Here is a 13,873-nt window from a genome sequence, read left to right on the forward strand (position 1 = left end):
TGTCTATAAGTAGCACAATAACAATAAGCTATCGGATTATATATGTTGTTTGGACAGACAACGAGAAAAGTTAGCTATAGGACAGATTAAGTATTAAAAATTAACCTTAATTGTAGTTATAATTATGGTTTTATTTTGTAAAGAATCCACTTTATCTCCATCAGATTCTGGATCTTTGCGGTCAAATGCAAGACCGTACCCTTCATGCCACGTTCCTATCTAAAAAAAAGGTATATTTATCATATGATAAACAATAATATTGAAATTATTGCTTGGGTAAAGTATGTTTTCATTTTAAATCATTTCTTTCGCAAGAGCAACTATTTTGAGCTAATTAAAGGGAAAAAATCCTTTTATAAAAGTAATAGGATGTCTGTCTGTCCAAAAGATCCCTATATGATTCTCTTTTACAATGCAGTAGCTTTAAATGGGTCGTGGGAAGGGTTATAATTATTTTCTATGTTTGGTACCACAACCATCCCAAGAGAAATCGCCACTTTAAAGAAATTACCCCCCCTCAAAGAAAAATATAGAGATTATTTTATGGTTTAAAACCTTTTTTTATTTTCTTGGAAAGCATTATTTCCAGTCAGTTTTAAGTTTGAAATATCTAATAACTTACTTTAACAAGACCTTCTTTCTGTAGCTCAACCAAGTCAAGTTTTATGTCTGTACGGATACCTTCTGCATTAAACTTTATTCTTCCGGTCAAACTTGTCATTTCTACCTGCAAAACCGATTAATTGATGTACATGAACGTCAGGGGCGTCCAGGGGCGTCGTAGCTCAGTGGTAACGCACTGAGTTACGGTGATGAGAGTTCGAGTTCAAGTCCCCATGTGGCAACTCGGATTCTCAGTTGAACATATTCACACAACTTCCCCTGGTTGTGTAAGAAGGGAGATTATTAAGTGGTTTGGATACTTAATAGTCACGAACATAATATCTGTACAACCCTTATCCCAAGCTCCTCTGCGGAGAGCGTCATTCATTACGGTGGCTTAATTTGGGACACCTGCTATACTCGGCGAGGGTGAGGTAATAATGAGTAGCTCTCATGAGACAGCGGGTCAAATCGTAATTTGCTTGAACGTGGAGCTTGATAGCCCTAGTGGCTAGACAAAAGTGTCTCAGCCAACTCCATGAATACTTAGGCCCAAACCCTAAGAAACTTCAAACTATGGCTAATCAATCAATAAATGTCCTCAAAGTGGTTGATCCAACGAATAAGCAAACGTTATTATAAAAACATTGGGGACTAGTGTAGTAAACAGCCCAAAGTTCCTCCCTCCCTGCGAACCTTTACTACAAAATAATAATATAAACACCCAAACATATGGATGTACACGGATGGTTATGGGAATATAACATATCATACCTCTATCCTAAAATGATTAAAAGATTATAACATGCCTTATTTAACAGAGCAATCCTTTATAGACCAACAGATGAACCTACCATTATCAAATTGCTTTGTTTCTATTTTTTTCTTCAATTAATTAATTTGAAATGGTAAATTGGGAATTATGTTATAAATAAAGCATAGCATATTATTTAAGTCCATGCCATATTTCATTGACCTATGAATTAAGATAATTTTTTCTTTAGATTCTTATTTTTTAGAATATTGTGTTTATAACTTATTAAATCTGTCACTTTAATGTTTTATATAATAAATAAATAATGTTATAAATGTTATTTTTCACTTTGTTGAGCTATGCTTTATGAGATGTTATCATCCTTGCTCTACTAAAATATACCATTTTCATATAATTGATGAGAGAATTTCCATGAATCCAAGATTCGTCTTTATTACATCTCAATGGTTTGGCCACTACATCCTAAATTTATGAAAAAAAGGATATTTAAACAATTGTCATTTGGTTTAAAAATATTTTTTGGTGCCGAAAAGTGTCATATAATAAGTTACTTTACATAAATTTTAATTCTAAAAATGTATTTTCAAAGAACGTGTCCTAACTTTTGTAATTAAAAAAAAAATAGCTAGTCCGTTTTTTTAGTAGTTAGTAGATGTAAATTGATCCATCGAATTTGAATATGCAATACATTTTTTTTGTAGACCTCTTATTTTTGAAGTAATTTAGGTTTTTTTTAAAAATTAAGTTGGTTTTTAGGTACTAAAACGCAACAAAAAAAGAAGAAAATTGCCTTTATGAACAAAGATAGTAAGATCTTTTTTCTGACACCTTACTTTTTTAATTCTGTTGAGTAATTATTGAAAAAATCTATTTTGTTGAACCCCGTTGAACCAAAACCTTGAACTTTGGTGGCTCATAATGAATGGGTTAAAAAAATCACAAAAGTTAGGACACGTTCTTTTAGAAAAGGCCACGAATTATAATAATATTTATTGTTAATGTGCATTCCATTCCAGTTATGTCGGAAGAAATGGAAAATTTTAACCTAAGAAAAACCTTTTTGTCGTCCAATAGCCGAAACAGACTCAAACTCATGTCATTGTGTATTATGAAACTAATTTACATGTTTGGTCCTATTGACAAGAATTTTGGTCAAAACTTGAGCAATTCCATTTTAAAAATATCAGTTATTACAAGGAAGGGAAGGGACTGTAGATTATAGTGTTTTATTATTCATACATTTATATTTACACGTTCTCTCCTTCGTTAGCCTTAAACTATTGATAACTTTTATAGATTCTAGATTGGGTTTAAACAAAATGGAAGTTTCAGCAAAGACAGAAGAAAAAAAAGGTTTAACCTGTGATTTATCTAGGTCATGTAAAGCAGAAGCAAAAACGTTGACGGCATCGTACATCAGGGCTGTTTCAGTCTTAACATAATCAGCATTAAACTTTGAAGGCATCATTTTGTGCACTTCATCAGGAAGGGAGGACATTGGACTGTTAATTACACTGACACCCAAAGTTTGATAACAACATTATCTTATACGTTGGCTTCAAAACTTCGGGAAAGCTAGTAAAAGTGGCTGACTCAGATTATGACGTCAAAAAAATTAACCAATGAGAGGCCAGTATACACTGTAATTGACCAATGGTAAAATTTAAAGTGGCCTCTCATTTGTTAATTTTTTTTGACGTCATAATCTGAGTCAGCCACTTTTACTAGCTTCACTTCGGGTATATTTCTGGAATTTTGATTGGTTGGATTCACACTAAAAGTGTTTCAACTTCTCAACCAATAGTTCTCATCTTGATTAAGAACAATTTTTGGGGTTTATATAAATTTTCAAACTTAAACAAAACTGAAAACTTCAATTATTACCAAGCTTGTGATTCTAAAGGAAGTCAAAATTAAATTTGAAGTTAATCATAAGAATCTTTATACAACTTATTAATTTATTGATTTACAACTTTTTAAACAGTAAAGAATCTGATACTTTTTCAAACAATTTTCAGTATCACCAATATGCAATAAATAACGAGTTATATATTAGGTGGTAAATAATTCTAGGATTTCTATCAGGACGTTTCAGACATTTATATTTCATCGCTGCTGAGAAAATATGATTGTTTTCTTTAAAATTCGATGACATTTAGAGCAAACTTTTCTACGGCGACATTTATTGACAACTATCTCTCAAAATAGTTGAGTAAATAGATTTCCACATTTGCATTATGTTAATTGAAGGTTGATTTAAAATATTTTTATTAAAACTTACTGTAATTTGATAATCTTGAGTGAAAGTATTTCTGGATGGAAACCTTCTTTCTCCAAGAACCCATGTACTAGAATTAGTTGGTTTTTAGACTTTAGCAAAGCATTTGATATTATGATATTTTGTTCGTAATATTGTTCATGCTGGAATGGTTACTCCAAATATTCTGTCAATGTTTGATTATATGGCAAAACATTAGAGTAAAACACTAGAGAGTGAAAGGGTTAAATAACTGTATCTTCCATCTCACTGTCCTTGTGTCCACTTTCAATTGGGTCATTGAAAATCAACCAATGGTGTGGTGTGTATTAACACAGTCAGGTAGCATAAAATAATTTGGTAGCAGACGAATAAGGTCATTGAAAAAGGAAGTGAGGTAGTTATCTGTATATACATCTATAAGGAAGGTAAAAATTACAATTTTTTTCATGTGATCACTGATCATAATATTGACAGAATAAATTAAAAACCTATTCCCGTAAGTGCAATATTACGAAAATGCGATACATAATTTTGTCGTATTTATGCAAAAATTTATGAATTATAGTATAAAATATGATACTGAAATATACTTTATGCACTGCACATACAGTATATGTTAATGATTATATTACTTTTAAATAAGATAATATGTAAGTCATTCTCGATACTGAATATTAAGTTTATACCTGACTACATCAATAACAATAGGATTAACAGGATCCAGTAATCTTACAGAAGTTATGTTTGTCCCTCCATATTTGTAGTTCTCCAAATTTGCAAGGTGCAGATCCTTTAACAGGGAGGGTGATAATTATTATGGATCTGGTGCAGTTCCTTGAATCGATTATCTCAAAAAATTTATTAACTTAATGCTAGCTGCCAAACGGCTGAACGTTCATGTTGTACCCAAACATTGTTATAATCAACACCAGAAAGATAACATGCGCAATACAAGTTTTTTTTTATTATTGAGTATTGGCTATTTCAGAATATTTGTAGGCTTTCTTTTGTCGATTAAAATTTTCTTTAAATAAAATATTTCATCTTTGGAAATAGATTTTATGGCTTGGCTCACTATTTTTTTTGCATATCATGAAATGATTCAATGAGCAAAAAAATTTAAACAAATTGAATATGCAGATTGGATTGTTTGAGTGGATTTAATTTCTGTCATTGTCCTTTCCCCTCCCTTACAATGTATTTACTTACCAGATTAGCTATAAGAAAATGTTGATGATGAGACATAAGCCCAACAGCTTGGATAGTTTTCAATATGCTTTCAATACTAAAATAAAAATTTATAAGTCCAACAGCTTGGATAGTTTTTAATATGCTTTCAATACTAAAATAATAATTCATAAGTCCAACAGCTTGGATAGTTTTTAATATGCTTTCAATACTAAAATAATAATTCATAAGTCCAACAGCTTGGATAGTTTGCAATATGCTTTCAATACTAAAATAATAATTCATAAGTTCAACAGCTTGGATAGTTTGCAATATGCTTTCAATACTAAAATAATAATTCATGTAAAAAAGGAATAATATCAAATCAAATATTAAAATTGATAACTAACTGTAGTTTTAAAGGTAAATTTAGGTTACATAGTAGCTGAAAAAAATAAATATAGTAATGATGAAAACTAAAAGACTTTTTATGCATTTATGATATTGTTTCTTGAAATAAACAATTTAATGGCATTAGGAATAAAATTTACTACATTGTTGGGGTCTATGGATGTAGAATATACGGGGATGTTACTACAGGGAAAAATAGTCGTCAATTTAGGTTGCTATTTTTCCTGTCATTTATTGGTTAGTTCCCTATTCGAACATCCAGTAGTAGGGAGGGAATAGTGAAGAAATTTTACTTAGTGAACATGAAAATCTAGTGTAAGATCAAATAAAGAATAGATCCATTTTTGGGTTAAACTTGACACAACCGACATACGGACAACCCTTAGTTGTATATCAGCTAATGCAATGACGGAATAATGGCTACAGGGACAGAAATCTTGCTTACCTTTCTGAGGAGCAATCTAGAAGAAAATGAGTTTGTTTATCCTGTTTCAACTCTCGGAAAACTTTTCTGTCAAAAGTATAATTACATCAGTTAGTTTGGGGGGTAACATTCATTTCCGCTTCTGTATCATATAATTAGGTTAATATAACTGCAAATTATTGGTGCCCTTATTCAAAATATCGGCCGAGCACCGATTGACCCACCAATATATGCATATACATATCTATAATACAAAGTAGTAAGATGTTTGTCTGTCTGTCTGTCCGTCTTTCTGTCTGTCTGAATCTTAAGATCTCAGTAACCACTGAACCGATTGGGCTCTACTCTTCAGGGAATATACCTACTGGTTCTGTAATTGTTTTAAGCTATTTTATTAGGGAGTGTGACACCCCCAACCCCCCAAAAAAATAGAAAAATGCCCCCCCCCGAAAAAAAATTTAGTTTTTTATTTTTCTTTTTAAATTTAATTAACACAAAAATAGGTTGATCAAATCTCTTAAAGCAAAGCCCCTAGAGACTAGGGGAGAAGCCGCTATTAATATATAAATATACTAGCGGCTTCGCCCCTAGCCTCTAGGGGCTTCGCCCTATATAGTTATGGGAAGTCAACCCTTCTTAATAGAAATATTCAAAAAAAATATTCTTTGTTTAATTACTCTGCGGTAAAATTAAACCCAGGTTGTACGCTTTATGCACAAAAATTTTGATTTGTACAAATTTAACCCAATTTGTTTGCCGTATACACAAAAATTTCAATTCGTAAAAATTAATCCTAGGTTGTTCGCATACACAAAAATTTAAATTAAAAAAAAATATTTTTATTTTTTTTTTGGGGGGGGGATTCATGGGGGCTTCGCCCCATGTTGCAGTGGGGTTCCCCCACCTCAATTACTGGTTTTTGTTTACAAAATTTAAAAAAATTAAAAATTTTGGAAGTGGGGATTTTTTTATTTTTGGGGGGGTTGAGGTGTCCCACCCCCCAAGAAAATAGCTTAAAACCACCAGAGGACCAGTAGGTATATTCCCAGAAGGGTAGAGCCCAATTTTATCAGCAGTTACTGAGATTTTACAAAAAATGTAAAAAAAAATTTTGGGGGGTTGTTTTTTTTTATTTTTGGGGGGGTTGGGGGTGTCCCACCAACCCAAATAGCCTAAAACCACCACAGGACCAGTAGGTATATTCCCTGAAGAGTAGAATCCGATCAGTTCAGTGGTTACCGAGATCTTAAGGGACAGACAGACAGACGGACAGACATCAAGCTACTTTGTATTATAGATTAATAAATTCAAATTGAAAATTGTTAATTTATTTTCCTATGCCCATTGCCTAACCCCTGCAGGCATATACCTTCGGCTCCATAACCTGCGTTGAAGCCAGTACCCAATAATTTGAAAATTAAAACAGACAAACAAAAAGACCCGTCATCCCCCGTCATCCCCCGGCCCCCCCTCCCCATTATATTCAATTTATTTTAAAAAAGGAAGTTGAGGTTATCAGTGCTTAACAGTGTTGCCTCCTTGCTTAATTTAATCTTATCATGAAATTCACTTTGGATGTAGATGCTATTGTACCTTCCACAAGCATGAACTTGTGCAGATGTGATAATAAGCGCAAGTGAATGCATACAATTAGTTTGAGGTCTTAGATGGATTATGGATAAAGAAGCGGAAAGTCTTTTCTGTTCTGTATAAAGATTTTGTTTCCAAAACTAAAGTATGCTTGTTGTAAATCATGCAAAAATATTTTTATAAAAAAAATTAACCAAATGAAGTATGTACTAAAAGTCATATGTTATGTAATATATCTTTGGGTCAATTTTGTTGTAAAGCATTATTGTAAATTTAAATCCAATTATTAGATATCCTTCTAGTGTTCAGCATTTATGGAAGAACAGAAGCTATTTACAGTTTATACTTTATACTTTTAGTTTACCAAGAGCAAAGCTTGAATAATAATAAATTAATTTGATTTCAGTGGTGTGTAAAGGGTTTTGCTATAGGGGTTTATTAATTGAGGATGTGAAAAAGTGGTAAGGTATTCTCAATTTGAATTTTAAGGGGGATGATTTGCACAATTGTGAATTAGATGATAATATGCAAAATGAAAAAAAAACTTAATACCAAAAGGACCATATAGTACGTACATGTAACAAAATTTAGAAAAAAATATCAACGTTTCAAGATTTATAGAGATTTAGTTATGTTGATTAAGTTTTTAATTAAATTTTTCTCATAATTTTTTGCTTGCAAATTGGACCATTTAATGCATTTTTTTCAATTCATTGTGTGACACATCTATTGTAAATAACCATCGAAACCACCTAAAGTTACATCTTTGTTGTGTTTACTAATGCAATTTCAACTTTTTTCAGGGTTAACAAAAATTTGACAAATGACGTGCACATAGATCTTTTAAGAACTTTTATACCTTATCATGTGGCATGATTTAGCGAACTATTCCGTTTTCACAAAGTTTTACTTACATATTATGATTCTCATCTCCCAGTTGTTTGATAACCAGTCTTACATCTGAATTTGTGGGCAAAGCAAGGACTTTCTAAAATTAGATTTTGATCCTAGAGTTATGGTCCAAACATTACAAAAATTTATCCAGTCTACGCTTTAGTTACATTTTTCTGTGCATGTTTTTTTTCTTTCAGAATTTCTTGTGTTTATTAAGACAAATCCTTTAACATTTCTCATGCTAGCTAAAGGTAGGGCCTCCTAAGCCTTTCATAGTCCTATGCAACAGACATACTATTACTAGATTACCCGTTTGACCCGATTTTTTGTCAAATCTAAATAGGATCATTTCTCGCAGATGACAGATTTCTTGACTTAAGCTGGTATGGATTCTTAGAAAAAATAGGCTTGTTACTCGCTGGTGAGGCAAAATTTTTTTTGTGAAAAATCCTCCAAAATCACTTTAAAAATTTACAAGAATTAAACAAAATCTAACGTTAATAACCCTTTTATTTTTGTAGATTTTTATGCGATTCTGGATGATTTCTTACAAAACTAATTTTGCCTCTGTTTTTAAGCTTTCACATTTTAAAGAATTACGACAAAAGATTGTAATAAGAAATTATACTGTTTACAGCTGACTTTTGTCTATGTATGAAATGAAATATTACATGCGTTCGTAATAAAATGTGTACACAATTTCAACCAATGAGATCTCTTGAAGGTTCTTTAAGAATTCTCCTATTGGTGGAATCAGGCATTATTTTTCTTGTGTAATCTCTTTACTTCCTATGCAAGGTTAACGAAACTCCTAGGCTAGACTGGATAATATTGCCAATTGCTAGTATATTAAACGTCCTAAGATCGCAAACCTTCGGTATCTCGGGGCTAACAAAAACTGGTTTTAATCTTTAAAATGTAATTTTATATCTGCAGAAAGCTGCTTACAACACGATATGAGAAAAACTATTCTTACCTTTAGCCTAATAAGAGCATTATTATCCTCATATAGTATTGTTACATGTTTCCATCCATATGCTTCTATAACAGACACATACGCCTAAAATACATTTTATATTTATTTGTGTTTAGAATTTGAACTAATAAGAGCCTAGAGTCTTTGTGTAATTGGCCAATAAGAGGCCAGCTTTAGCTCATAAGCCAATGTGCAAAAAGATTCTTTATTTGTGCTCGAGCCAATGGGAAAGGAGTATACCTGTGAGTATAACCAATCAGAGAGCAAGTTTAGAATTTGAGCCAATACCTGACTTATAGTATGGTAACTAGGGTGAAGGTTGATAGAATAGTCTGTTTTTCCATCAGAATAATCATATCTAAAAGAAAAAACGGTGAATTAGTTTTTAAATAAAATATACCATTTGCATGCAACTTTGAAATTCGGTTCTAGGACAAACGCAAGAGTCCCAAACGTCGGTGTGGACACCTAACCTAACCTAACCTATTTTAGACCATCTTATAGGTTTTTTAAATGCCTAACCCCTGCGAGGGGCTTATTTGTACATTCATATCTTAGACTAACCTAATCTGTACAGAAATAATTAATTAATATAATGCGTTTGTCCTGGAACCTGAAATCAAATAGATGGAAGTTCAGTAAGCTTTGAAAGTCCTATAGACTCTCTTTAGAGATTTAATGCTAATTTGTTTTAAAAACGTTTTTTTAATGATTATATTACCTTGTTTTGATATGTGGAATTTCCATGGCATCACAAATACTCTGCAGAAATAAAATAAATAAAATTTGGAAGAGTATAATGAAATTAATTCAACAAAATTTAAAGTTTGTTATCACCAAAACTGCATATTACCTTAAAAATTCAACTATAAATTAGTGTACTTATTGTAAAGGATTTACTTGGCAATTGGGAATGTTAAAATTTTGGTTTTAGAAAAAAGTAGAAGTAATTTTTTTTACTGGAGATTTATGTTTTCGATTTCTCTTGTGAAGGTTGAGGTTCTCTCCCCTAAATTATTATAAACCTTTCCTAGACCTGCAAAAAGTTTCATTGTAAAGGAGAACACTATCGGTTCAGTGGTTAGAGAGATCCTTTACAGAACAAAGACAGATAGACATCCAGTTACTTTTATGTATCCAAATGTATGGCTTCTGTACTTTCTCTAATCAAAAGGGACGCTAGATAAGTACCTAAGAATTTGTAATGGCTTGCCTGAATATGATTTGAAGTTGTGCCAGACTCAGGTCCAAAGATTGCTGCAACTCCAGTTCCCAAAATATGACACACTGAAAACAAGGGACAAATGTAAGAGTGAGTATCCCTCGTATTAATGTCTAATGTCTGACATTACACCAGTACATATATATTTGTGATGTCTGTTGGCTCAAAACCATGTCAAAATTGTGACATTCTAACGATATGCAATTGAAATACAGTGGTTTATTCACAAATGTTAATTACTTACATATTATTAACATAGTTATGTTGACTTAAATAATAACTACAAATCTTTTTACCAGGGAATATAGACAAGACATCCTTGTATTTATATGATAATAATATCTTTCTTTGTAGCCAATAGAGTATTCATAGAAGATACTTGTTCAGAATATACAGATATCCTTGTATTTAGTTATAAAATAAATATACCTTTGTTAGTATCAATAGAGTATCCATAGAAGATACTTGTTCAGAATATACAGATATCCTTGTATTTAATTATATAATAATACCTTTGTTAGTAGCTGATAGAGTATCCATAAAAGATCCTTGTTCAGAATATACAGATATCCTTGTATTTAGTTATATATATTAATACCTTTGTTAGTAGCCAATAGAGTATCTATATAAGATACTTGTTTAGAATATACAGACATTCTTGTATTTAGTTATATAATAGATTTACCTTTGTTAGTAGCCAATAGAGTATCCATAGAAGATACTTGTTTAGAATATACAGATATTTTCGTATTTAGTTATATAATAAAACCTTTGTTATTAGCCAATAGAGTATCCATAGAAGATACTTGTTCAGAATATACAGATATCCTTGTATTTAGTTATATAATAAATATACCTTTCTTAGTAACTATTAGAGTATCCATAGAAGATACTTGTTCAGAATATACAGATATCCTTGTATTTAGTTATATAATAATACCTTTGTTAGTAGCCAATAGAGTATCCATAGAAGATACTTGTTCAGAATATACAGATATCCTTGTATTTAGTTATATAATAAATATATACCTTTGTTAGTAGCTAGTAGAGTATCCATAGAAGATACTTGTTCAGAATATACAAATATCCTTGTATTTAATCATATAATAAATATACCTTTGTTAGTAGCTAGTAGAGTATCCATAGTAGAAACTTGTTCAGATTGAACAGACAATCGAGTATTTGGTAAAATAGCACTGTTGTGATTTATTTGCTCAACTCCATATCTATAAATTTAAGTTTTTTATTAGTTTATTCTATCTCTTAGCTAAGAGGGTGTCAGTTTTCAGTCTTGACAACACTAAGTACTACTAGATTTATTAGAATTACTACATCATGATGCTGTATACATATATTAATTGTAAGAATGTAAAGGAGAATGCCCTGTTTCACAAACAGCCAAATCACATTACTATCTTTAAAGGAAAAGCATTTACAGACAAATGAAAGGTTTGGTTGTCTATTTGATGTTACTTAACCTAAGACCACTTAATATTTCAGTAACTCATTTTTTAGCAAGTACCCAAATCCTATTATATTATATATATTAATGTAACCAAACTTAATATGAAAAGAAAATTATTTTCTTATGAAGGAAAGAAAGTTACTTCTCTGAATTTTATTTAATTATTTGTACAATATTGCCCAATATAACTAATAATCAACTTTAAAATAAAATATCAATAATTTGTAACTTATGTAAGTTGTCTATAAAGGTAATTATTTGTCCTGTATTTCTCTGACCACTGAATTCATTAAGCTCTCCATTTAATGGAAGCTTTATATTGGTCCCGGTAGGGTTAATGTGCAAACTACTTGGGAGGAAGGGGACATTGGGCTGTAATTTACACTTGTATTCAAAGTTTTAGAATTACGTTATCCTACGTTTTCTCCAAAACGTTTTAGTGTCTTTCTGTTCTTCTGTCTGTCTGTAATTCTAGGGTGCCCTGATTTCCATTTAAAAAGCATATAATTCAATTTACTTTAATTTCCCTTCACTCCTCCCCTTGTTATTCTTTCCCCTCCCTGTATCTTCCCATCCCTCCCTAGCCCCCAATTTTTTTTTTAAATTATCAATATTTCTACCTCAAAGCAGTTTCTGTTATGCTAGGTCTTCCACCTTCTCTTTGATCAAACAACCCTCCTAAAGATACAAGTAAAAAATAAAAAGCATTAAAAAATCTATTCTGTCAACATTTTCTCATTCTTCGCTAGTTATAATTTACTTTTCCCTTTTTTTGGGGGGTCTATATTTGCATTTCCCTATTTGATAATGAGTCTAACAAACCACACTGGACATTTGCCTCGATCCAGTTAAAGACAGGGAGGGAGGGGGCACTGGGCTTTTTATTACACTAGTCTCCAAAGTTTTATAATAACGTTTTCTTATTCGATGGATTAACAACCTTGGGGACTTCATTTAAGTTTCAAACGTTTCAACTACTAATTGTAATCTACAGAAGGAGTAATTTTGTGTATCATCATTGGGAATGTAAATCAATTTATCGGCCATTGTCTTATCCCTTTCGTTCCCTGATTCGAAGATCAAATAAAAGATGTTATGTACAAAATTAGCATATTATTGACTAAAGATATAAATATGTGGCAGCCTATCCTTATATAAAAGTAACAGGGTGTATGTCTATCTGTAAGTCTGTAGCTTAAAATCTCGCTAACCAATATGTCGGATTTTCTTAACAGGAATGCTTCGTATAGTTCAAGGAAAGGTTACTTTTTATTTTAAGGGAGGATACCCTAGGGAACCCTCTCCCATTTTTTTCTTTCTTTTTAAACAGATTTTTTTCTAATGTTTCTTTTTTGTCTTGTAATACTTAGGATGACAACTTTTCAAAATTCATTAATTTAATAATAATTTTTTTTATGAACTTACCAATTTTTATCAAATTAGGGAGAGTAGCAACTGATCCAAAAACGCTTGAAATCAATAGCACTATAATAGTCATTTTTATAACTCATAAATCACAATTTAACTGAATTAACTATAATTAACTATATAGAATATTTTGAAAATAGTTGGAGCATGTTTATGTCATTAAACTTTGAAAGCTCTGTCAATAAAGAAACTGGGGAAGGAAAAGTTGAAATTTTGCTGATCTAGGCAAAATTGTCGATTTTTGCCAAAATATGAACGTAGTATTTACCTACTTTTTTAATAGCAAGCTGCTCTATAATTCACTTTGTCCGCTATGCGGAAAATACATTTACTCAGCTGCTAAAGCTAAAACTTAGATTTTTCTTCTCGTTCACTTCCATTATTATTGTGCATATTTGAGTACATAACATCTATATGAAGCAGCTTTTGACCGTTTGCCAATCCATATTTTTTCCCTACAACTAAAAGTTTTTTTTTCTAGCACGCTGAACTTAAGTTTAAGAACAAATTTTTACTAAACCAGTTTTTCTATATTTAATATAATATATTACCAGAATATTTTCTTTCATTGAATTAATTTTTGTGCAAATTGCAGACATCTTTTTTCTTGTTATTTAACTGTTTACGCTATTATATTTATATTTATTAACTTGAAGCT

At 31.2% G+C, this 13,873-nt stretch overlaps 1 protein-coding gene across 1 annotated transcript; it reads right to left on the reverse strand.

Annotated features, from left to right (window-relative positions):
* Nucleotides 1-93: 93 nt before the first annotated feature.
* Nucleotides 94-13,405, reverse strand: LOC145325704 (glutamate receptor ionotropic, kainate 1-like). Its single transcript, XM_080168657.1, has 16 exons — nucleotides 13,213-13,405; nucleotides 12,408-12,465; nucleotides 11,439-11,548; nucleotides 10,314-10,387; nucleotides 9,822-9,862; nucleotides 9,389-9,458; nucleotides 9,101-9,184; nucleotides 8,145-8,218; nucleotides 5,662-5,727; nucleotides 4,848-4,923; nucleotides 4,325-4,428; nucleotides 3,660-3,726; nucleotides 2,739-2,810; nucleotides 1,760-1,840; nucleotides 623-727; nucleotides 94-219 (listed from the first exon to the last, which is right to left on the reverse strand). Exons 1-16 carry the CDS (start codon nucleotides 13,283-13,285, stop codon nucleotides 94-96), a joined length of 1,281 nt encoding a protein of 426 aa, XP_080024783.1. The 5' UTR covers nucleotides 13,286-13,405.
* Between the last annotated feature and the right edge of the window lie 468 nt (nucleotides 13,406-13,873).

This window comes from Acartia tonsa, chromosome 8, assembly GCF_053477335.1.
Source record: "Acartia tonsa isolate MP-2025a chromosome 8, ASM5347733v1, whole genome shotgun sequence".
NCBI classification, from domain to species: Eukaryota; Metazoa; Arthropoda; class Copepoda; order Calanoida; family Acartiidae; genus Acartia; species Acartia tonsa.

What these genes read in the sequence shown, in the direction of transcription:
- LOC145325704 (XM_080168657.1), bottom strand. Translation starts at nt 13,285, where the DNA reads ATGACTATTATAGTGCTATTGATTTCAAGCGTTTTTGGATCAGTTGCT. An exon ending in CAACTTCAAATCATATTCAG is followed by an intron (nt 9,863 to 10,313) that starts GCAAGCCATTAC and finishes TTATTTCTGCAG; the next exon opens with AGTATTTGTGATGCCATGGA. An exon ending in ATTTTCTTATAGCTAATCTG is followed by an intron (nt 4,429 to 4,847) that starts GTAAGTAAATAC and finishes TCCCTGTTAAAG; the next exon opens with GATCTGCACCTTGCAAATTT.